The sequence below is a fragment of the Leuciscus leuciscus genome, assembly GCF_965113295.1.
Source record: "Leuciscus leuciscus genome assembly, chromosome: 16".
In the NCBI taxonomy this organism is placed as follows: Eukaryota; Metazoa; Chordata; class Actinopteri; order Cypriniformes; family Leuciscidae; genus Leuciscus; species Leuciscus leuciscus.
In genome coordinates, this window is record NC_138740.1 from 21,318,502 (window position 1) to 21,327,796 (window position 9,295).

General features: G+C 49.8%; 1 protein-coding gene across 1 annotated transcript; it reads right to left on the reverse strand.

Moving 5' to 3' along the window:
• Nucleotides 1-8,018: 8,018 nt before the first annotated feature.
• Nucleotides 8,019-9,295, reverse strand: cldn28 (claudin 28). Its single transcript, XM_082140545.1, has one exon. The coding sequence runs from the start codon at nt 9,173-9,175 to the stop codon at nt 8,609-8,611; it is 567 nt and encodes a 188-aa protein (XP_081996671.1). The 5' UTR covers nt 9,176-9,295; the 3' UTR covers nt 8,019-8,608.

A 9,295-nucleotide genomic window follows, 5' to 3' on the forward strand; every position in this document is an offset into this window, starting at 1 on the left:
GTCTTTCCAGATAATCTTGTTTCCTTCTACTGGTCATGGCGTTTGTTTAGAGAAAGCTGTCAAACCAGTTTTGTTTAAATGGACCCACATGAAATGCTGTAATTGTTTTGGTTTAAAAAATATATATATTTTTTTTTTTTTTAAAGTCTAGTCAAGCCTGTGTTAGGCCTACGTAAAAAGAGAATTGTTTATCATATGAATTAAAACATCTCTTTAAGTGTAAATTATAGTAAAGTGTGTCTACAAAAATAAATACTATTACAGATTTTAAAACTCTAGGCATAATTTACTGACTGAAAAAAATGGATATCATACAATATTCTGCTCAGGTGTCTTTGCTTGTTCGCCATTCCTCTCCACGGACGGGATACGTGCGATTATTCTCCTCAGGTGAGCCTCCCCACAGGCCCTGAGTTCCTCCAGCGCTGTTGACACCAACGCCAGAGTTATGCCACTGGCAGCTTTCGCGATTTGCTAGGTGCCACCATGTGCATGGTCCCCCCTCTGGGCGACCCCCATGTGTGTATTTCCACTGTAAGTCTCTCTGAGCATGTGTCTTTCCCTCTGCAAGCCACCTTGCCACCCCTGGGGTTGAAATATTCCACCTGCGGCTGGACACCCCAGTGTTTCCCCATATGCATCCCCCTCCGGGTCATATGTGTATTCAATTCAATTAATTGAATTTTTTTCCCCCTAAAATCAACTAAAAATTTAAACTCAAACTAAACTAAACTAAACTCTAACTGGCCATAATCTGCAGATTGGTTCTAACTTTTGAGTAATCGAGGGGAAACTCGGTTGTTTACTGTATTCCAGCCTTTAGGGTTGTTAATAAGGTTTTATAATGGGATTGCAAGGTTTTCTAGGCCAAATGACATCACTTCCTCAGTAAAAAAAAAGGATAAATACTAAACAATTTTGGTAATATTTCAAATGAAATATTTCATATTGTGTTGGCATCCTTTAATGTAAGACATAAAATAAGCAAAGAGTTATGTTATGTTGAGGCACTTGCGATGGATGTGAACAAGACCAATTTTCAAAAGCAGAAATGTGAGTCTTTACATGATTAGTATGCATTTTTATTGCACCTCAAACCAACATGGTTTTAACAATGTAGTTTGCAAAAAGAATGCTGTTTCTACATCTACCTTCAAGAGTTTACTTTTAGCTCAGTGAAAGATTACTGTTATCAGCACACAAAGTACTTTGCATGTTTAAAATATGATACATTTGGTGAATATGATGTACTAAGACATAGGTGGCATTAAGGCTTGCATCTCTGTCTTCGTGTGCGTGTTCATACAAATAACTTGTGAAACCAAGCTTATGGTATATGTCTTACCACAAAAGATATAATCAGCTCAGTGGTAGAGAACTTCTAGTTCTCTTACGAGAGGTCTCTCGTACTGCGTAAGATATCTTACGCTAGGGGAAAATCCTTTTTCCGCGAGATATTGAAGCCAAAAATTATCCTTAATTTTGTAATAATGCAAAACGCGTTGCAGCAGCAATGCAGACATAGGCGAGACAGCTCGCGCGCCTATTGGCTGCTCTGCGGCAACTGCAGCAGCCTATCGAGCGAGGCCTGGCGTGACGTCAGACCCAATCAGGGCACTTCGCGCCCGCTGCGTCACGTCCCGCCGAAATGGGCGTGGTCTAGGCCTATAAATATCGCTCGCAGGCAGCTATTATCTGATTTTTTCATCCTTCAAGCGAAGCACACGCATCGCTGGAGCTGGATTAGGAGCCGCGCCGTCGAGAGAGAGCACCTTCAGCGGGACGAGTCACTGAAGTCGCTGGCCGCGCCGCCTTCCTGCCTTCCTGCTGCGCTTTCCGGCGCTTATATCCTTCTCTTTATTACACTGTATTTCTGTGTGTGTGTGTCGCCGCTGCGACACACATTTCTAAAAGAGCTAGCGTCTTTTTAAAGATGCCTTCCTGCGGCTCGTGCAGAGCCACACTCAGCGACGGGGACCGCCACGTGATCTGCGTTTCCTGCCTGGGTGAGGAACATGCAGCTCTCGCGCTCGCTGACGGCGGATGCCCTCACTGCGAGCTGATGGCAATGGCGACTCTGAGGACTCGCCTAGCCGTCTTCACCGAGACTGCTCCCCCGCCCGCCGCGGCGTCGCGCCGTAAAAAGCGCCGTGCCCAGCGGGCCCCGGAACCCTCCCTCAGCCGCCAAAGCTCGCCGGTTCGCCCGCTTGCTTCCCCGGCTTCTTCTGTTTCGCTTCCTGACGGACAGCGGCCGCCGTCTGCCGCCGCTTCCGTTGATATCGCGGATGAGGAAGCCCTGCTGGGAGAGGATGATTCCTGCTCTATCCTGGCGTCAGGCAGTGAGGATTGGGCGGGCTCTGAGGACCCCGCGCCCCCTGCCCGCACTTCGTCAGGCAAAAGAGCTTCCATCGAGACGGAACTCATGCGAGTACTCGCACAGGCCGCGGCGAGCCTCGGCCTCGAGTGGTCTTCGCCTGAGCAGCCCGCTCACAACCGGCTGGATGGATTTTTTCCTGCCTGGGGAGCGCGCTTCACCTGTGTCCAGACCGGCGCCCTTTCTTCCTGAGTTACACGAAGAAGTCGCCAAGTCCTGGAGCGCCCCCTATTCTGCTAGAGTGCGTCCTGCTGTTTCTTTGGCATTCTCCGCCATTGACGATGCCAAGAACAAAGGATACCTCTCGCTGCCGCCGGTTGAAGAGGCGATAGCGGCCCACTTATGCCCGCCCTCCGCTGGACGGCGCGCTAAGCCGGCCCTACCCTCTAAAGCTTGCCGCACGACGTCGAGCTTGCTCCACCGCGCTTTCTCCGCCGCCGGGCAAGCTGCGTCAGCGTTGCATACCATGGCAACGCTCCAGATCTTCCAGGCCGATCTCCTCCGTAAGCTGGATGAGGAAGGACCTGACGCGATCTGCGTGCCGGACTTAAGGAGTGCCACGGACCTCGCCCTTCGTGCTACTAAGTCCGCAGCGCAAGCCATTGGACGGACTATGGCTTCTCTCACCGTGTCTGAGAGACATCTATGGCTGACGCTCTCGGAAATGGCCGAGTCTGAGCGCACCGCGTTCCTCGACGCCCCGCTTTCCGCCGCAGGCCTCTTCGGATCCTCCGTCAAAGATTTCGCGGAGAGATTCGCAGAGGTACAGAAAGCGTCTCAGGCTATGAAGCACTTCCTCCCGAAGCGCTCCAGCTCTGCAGCAGGCCGTGCGAAACCGTCTGCTCAGAGCTCACAGCCACAGCCACCGTCCACTGCCTCCACTTCACAGCGCCGCCAGGCCAGAAGCGCGAGACCGCGCTCCCGCTCATCCGGTCGCCGCCCCGCAGGACGCGGCCCGCGACCTAAGGTTACGGTGAAGCCCGAGGCCCCGAAGTCGTCCTAGCACAGCTAGGAAAACGACGGTGTTCCAGTCCCGCTGCGGCCGGACTCACACCAAAGCTATTCGCTCGTCCAGTTCCAGAAAATGTGACTGTTCCAGTGTTTTCTGCAGCCAACAAGTCGGTTCTGTCACCCGCTTGCCTGCACACAAATGCCGTTTTCACGGCTACCCAGATAAATCCCCAAAAGAGCGTATTTTCTGGTGTCCCGGCCACGGCCGATGGTGTTTCGTGTGTAGTAAGAATGCCCACTGCCCAGTGCCCATCCCTACACATAAGCACAGCCTGTCACACAGGGCTCGCGCACATAAAACCGACTCAGGTCGGTTGCGCTTCAAACATGGTGAATGTGCCCACTACCCAGTGCCCACTAACACCACGTTACGCATGTCTCACGGTTTCTGTAAAAACGAAACCAACATGCACTCGCTTCACGCAAGCGAACGATGTTTTCGGTGTGATAAATGTGCCCGCTGTCCCGCGCCCACATCCACACATAGACATAACAGTTCCCACGGGAACCGCCCAGCCCTCCCCCTCGCGGTTAACCACCGTAGAGGAGTCGAGCGCGGGCAATCTGCCCGCTGTCATCAGCGCGCCCCATGCCTCAAATGTCACGAGCGACACGCTTGTGTTACAGCACACAGAAGCTTCTCCATCGCTGAGCGAGCGGAGCGCGCTTCGTATTCGACCCCTAGCTATCCATGCAGACGCATGGGCAAAGCTGCCCGGGGTTTCGAAGTGGGTGCTGAACATTATAAAAAGAGGCTATTCGCTGCAGTTTCGCCGACGCCCTCGCCGCTATGTGGCGCGCGTCGAGACCACGGTAAAAACAGAAGTAGCACATCTACTTCGAGCCGAAGTGACGAAACTATTGAGAAAAGGGGCCATAGAACCCCTCTCTCAAGATCAGAGCGAAGGAGGGCTATACAGCAGATACTTCCTGGTACCGAAAAAAGACGGGGGTCTCAGACCCATACTAGATCTAAGGCAACTGAACAAAGTGCTTGTGAAGCGACAGTTCAGGATGCTCACGACCAGGCAAATCCTTGTGCAGATTCGCCAAGGAGATTGGTTTGTGTCAATAGATCTGAAAGACGCGTATTTTCAAATACAGATAGCGTCACGTCACAGGCGATTTTTGAGATTCGCCTTCGAGGGCCAGGCATATCAGTACACAGTCCTGCCGTTCGGTTTGTCCCTAGCACCCCGTACATTTACGAAGTGCATGGACGCGGCGCTCGCACCCCTCAGAATGAGAGGCATGCGAGTGCTGAATTATTTGGACGATTGGCTGATTCTAGCGCAATCTCGCGCAGTGCTCATAGAACACACGACCATTTTACTCGATCACCTCGAGGATTTGGGTCTGAGTGTCAATTGGGCGAAGAGCTCCCTGTCACCCAGTCAGAAAATATCTTTCCTGGGCACAGAACTGGACTCACTATCCATGATAGCGCGACTATCACAACGGCGCGCGGTAGACATTCGACGCACAGCGAACTCTTTTCGCTGCGGCGCGTCTGTCCCGCTCAAAAGATTTCAGAAGATGCTAGGTCTCATGGCCTCAGCATCGTCAGTACTCCAGCTGGGTCTGCTCCGCATGCGCCCGCTGCAGTTTTGGCTGAAAGCGCGAGTCCCACGCAAAGCGTGGGCACCCGGTTTGCTTCGCCTCAGGGTCAATCAGAAATGCGTTACAGCGCTGAAACCCTGGAAAGCGAACGACTGGTACCAATCAGGTGTAAGCCTGGGGACTTCCTCGAGGGTGAAAGTGGTGTCCACGGACGCGTCCACCTCGGGATGGGGAGCGCTGCTCGAGGGCAGACCGTTCTTCGGCCAGTGGTCAGAACGGGAGAAGCTCCTGCACATAAACTGCCTCGAAATGCTGGCAGTAGACAACGCGCTGACGCGTTTTTGTCCCCAAATAAAAGGTCACCACGTCTTGGTCCGCTCGGACAACATGTCTGTGGTATCCTACATAAATCGCCAGGGCGGCATCAGATCCGAGAAACTGTACAGGCTGGCAGAACGCCTCCTGGTATGGGCTCAGTGCAACCTGCGCTCGCTCAGAGCAGCGCACGTGCCAGGGATCATGAATATAGGACCAGACAGACTGTCCAGGAACAACGTTCCGGCAGGCGAATGGTCCCTACACCCACAGACAGTCCAACTGCTGTGGAAGAAATTCGGCAGAGCGGAAGTGGACCTGTTTGCGTCTCAAGAAAACGCTCACTGTCAAGAATTTTTCTCCAAGAGCAGGAGCGCGCTGGCCCATGTGTGGCCCCGCCGCCCGCTCTATGCTTTTCCCCCCGTCTCTCTCCTGCCTCAGGTGATAGAACGGATCAGGGAAGAAGGATGCTCAGTACTGCTGGTAGCACCGTTCTGGAAAAACCAACCTTGGTTCCCAGCCGTGATGCAGTTAGCAAGTACTGCCCCGTGGCCAGTACCAGTGAGGAGAGATCTCCTCTCACAGGCCCGCGGCTCGATCTGGCATCCTCACCCGGATCTATGGTCCCTTCATGTCTGGGCCATCAACGGGTACATGTTGGACTCCCTAAAGGAGTATTAAACACGATCACGCAGGCTAGAGCTCCGTCTACAAGACGACTCTATTCTTCGAAATGGTCAGTGTTTTCGGGCTGGTGCACAGCCCGTGGTGTGTCACCCACAAATTGTGATGTGACGGAGGTGCTTTCCTTCCTACAAGAGCTGTTGGATGGGGGCAGGGCCCCCTCCACGCTCAAAGTTTATGTGGCGGCTATAGCAGCGTTCTCAGAAACAACGCTTGGTCAGTCAATAGGAAGGAACGATTTAGTCATCCGCTTCCTTAAAGGAGCTAGGAGACTGAATCCTCCCAGACCTCCCTCAGTCCCCGTATGGGACCTTTCTACGGTTCTGGAAGCCATGAAAGGTGCGCCATTTGAGCCTTTACAGTCAATCGATTTGAAACACCTGTCTTTCAAAACGGTGTTTTTGCTGGCTCTCGCTTCGGTGAAGCGCATAGGGGATCTGCACGCGCTCTCTGTGAGCGCGGCGTGCATGGAGTTTGGGCCCAATGACTCAAAAGTTATACTCAAACCTAAGCACGGTTATGTTCCAAAATCCCTCAACACACCGTTTAGGGCGCAGATTATCTCTCTGTCAGCCCTACCGGTCCCTGATGAGGAAAGAGACGCGAGCCTCCTTTGCCCAGTCAGGGCATTACGAGCTTATGTGTCTCGCTCGTCTGTTTTCAGACAGACGGAACAGCTCTTTGTTTCGTTTAGCGGACGTTCTAAGGGACTAGCCGCGTCGAAACAGAGCCTATCCAGATGGATAGTTGATGCTATAGCGCTGGCATACGCCTCCAAGGGCATGCAGTGCCCTTTGGGTGTCAGAGCGCATTCCACAAGAGGCATGGCCTCTTCGTGGGCTTGGTCGAGTGGGATTGCCTTGCAAGATATTTGTATGGCGGCAGGCTGGGCCTCCCCGTCTACATTTGTAAGGTTCTATAACCTAGAGGTTCCCGCCCTGCAGGCCAGGCTGCTGTCGGTCTAGACTACCAGTATTATCTGACCTGATGCGTTCAGCTCAGAATGCTGCGTTTACTGAGCACAGCTCAATTTTCGACAGTTTAAAGCTGGGCAAACTGTGTAAGACCCACATTTTTTTTTTTTTTTTTTTTTTCATCAGTTCAGGCCGTACCCCGCCCTGTCTGTATGATGAAATTTGCGTCCCTTCGACGCTACTTTATGTGGAAAGTGAGGCTGCACCCCTCCTTCTTCCCGGACTCTCTGTGAGTTCACTGAGTGATTGTGCACTATATGTACCCCGGGCTTTCGCCCTTGGGTCTTTGGTGTCAGATCTCAGCACGCACGGCGTTTTACACTGGGTCCCCTAGCGTAAGATATCTTACGCAGTACGAGAGACCTCTCGTAAGAGAACGTACTCGGTTACTAACGTAACCTCGGTTCTCTCTAGAAGAGGGACCGAGTACTGCGTATCTTGCCGTGCATGCACACGCTCTGGTTGCTTCGATGATGAAAAACCAGATAATAGCTGCCTGCGAGCGATATTTATAGGCCTAGACCACGCCCATTTCGGCGGGACGTGACGCAGCGGGCGCGAAGTGCCCTGATTGGGTCTGACGTCACGCCAGGCCTCGCTCGATAGGCTGCTGCAGTTGCCGCAGAGCAGCCAATAGGCGCGCGAGCTGTCTCGCCTATGTCTGCATTGCTGCTGCAACGCGTTTTGCATTATTACAAAATTAAGGATAATTTTTGGCTTCAATATCTCGCGGAAAAAGGATTTTCCCCTAGCGTAAGATATCTTACGCAGTACTCGGTCCCTCTTCTAGAGAGAACCGAGGTTACGTTAGTAACCGAGTACGGTTGCCATATTTGGCTGTGTAAATGTTTATTGGATAATACTGTATGGCCTATTACAGCCAGTGAGTTTTACCCACCTTCATGGGATGTCATCTTTTAATTTTCTATAGTTACTTAGCCAAATATTAAGTATTATATCCAATAATCTCCTGAATATTATTTTGAATAATTATTATGTTAAACCTGTTTCAAATATATATATTTTTAATAGTTTGTATTCTCTTTGTGGTCTCTGCATCTGAAAAGATCACAAATTAAAATATTATACATAAAAAGAGCTCAAAAATCACATTTATTTTAATTATTTTATTTTCAAAACTATTTATTATCACTTTTCTGGTCACATTTATATGAATTAAGATCAAATATTATAACACTAGTTGTTTACTTTTGGTAATATCTTGAAATTATAGAAAACTGAAAATTCTAAACATTGCAGCTTTATAACTATAAACATCTCTGAACAAAAAAAAACGTAACACTATAAATATATAGACATAAAACAGATTTAAGACAGTGGCAGTTAAACAAATCTTGAATTCTTCTTTCATTTGCATTTTTACATTTGCAAATGAATATATATATATATATATATATATTAAGGATTATATCAAAATGAATAAAGTTATTATATTATTATATTATTTTATTATTCTAAGACACCAATCAAACAATCTAATTTGTCAATAAACAAATACATTTGTACAGACAGTCAGATGTTCTTTAAGGGTGATACCATTTTCCCCCCCAACAAACATATAACAGTCCTTATATCTGGGCAGCTCTGAATAGAGCCAGTGAGACTTTTCATCTTCCAGGAAAGAGAGTCATGTCACTTAAGTAACTTAAGGCTTAATAAGCACATCTGGTCAACATCTGTTGGAGTATGTGCTGATGAGCAGCCCACCACCTACAATCAGCAGAACACCGGCCACCCATCCTACATAGATGGAAGCTCCCAGCTCTCCTTTTCTCCCCGCTATTGCTTGAGGATTATAGAAGTCCACAATGATGACATACGCCGACCAGCTGACAGCAACAAGGCAGGTTACACCTGCAACTATATAGACAGCACCAGCTGCTATTCCAATGTTGGTCTTTTTAAGCCGCTCTTCTCTGTAGAAGGTTGTGTAATCGGACCCAACAACCGACAGTCCAATGGCAACAACACCGACAGCGATAGAGGCACAAATCAAAGCTCGAGCTGCCTGGAGATCTTGAGTCAGAGCCAGGACGGAGTCAAACGCTTTGCACTGCATGTGACCGGTGCTCTGCAGGACGCAGTCCATCCACAAGCCTCTCCAGAAAACCTGCGCTGTCACGATGTTTGCTCCCACGAAGGCCGTCACTTTCCACATAGGCAATGCGCATACTAGTATAGTACCACATAGGCCTAACACAGCCAGACATACAGCCAAGATCTGTCGACTCCTCATCTTTTACGGAACACAGGCGATTCATGTGCAATAAAAAGAAGGAAAGCGTCGTAGTTGTGAGAGACTATTGACAAAGTGAATGCTCTTCCTTGTGCCGTAGGTATTGGTATATTTGAACAA

Bases quoted from the DNA above. Each gene is read 5' to 3' on its own strand.
- cldn28 (XM_082140545.1), bottom strand. From the start codon at position 9,175: ATGAGGAGTCGACAGATCTTGGCTGTATGTCTGGCTGTGTTAGGCCTA.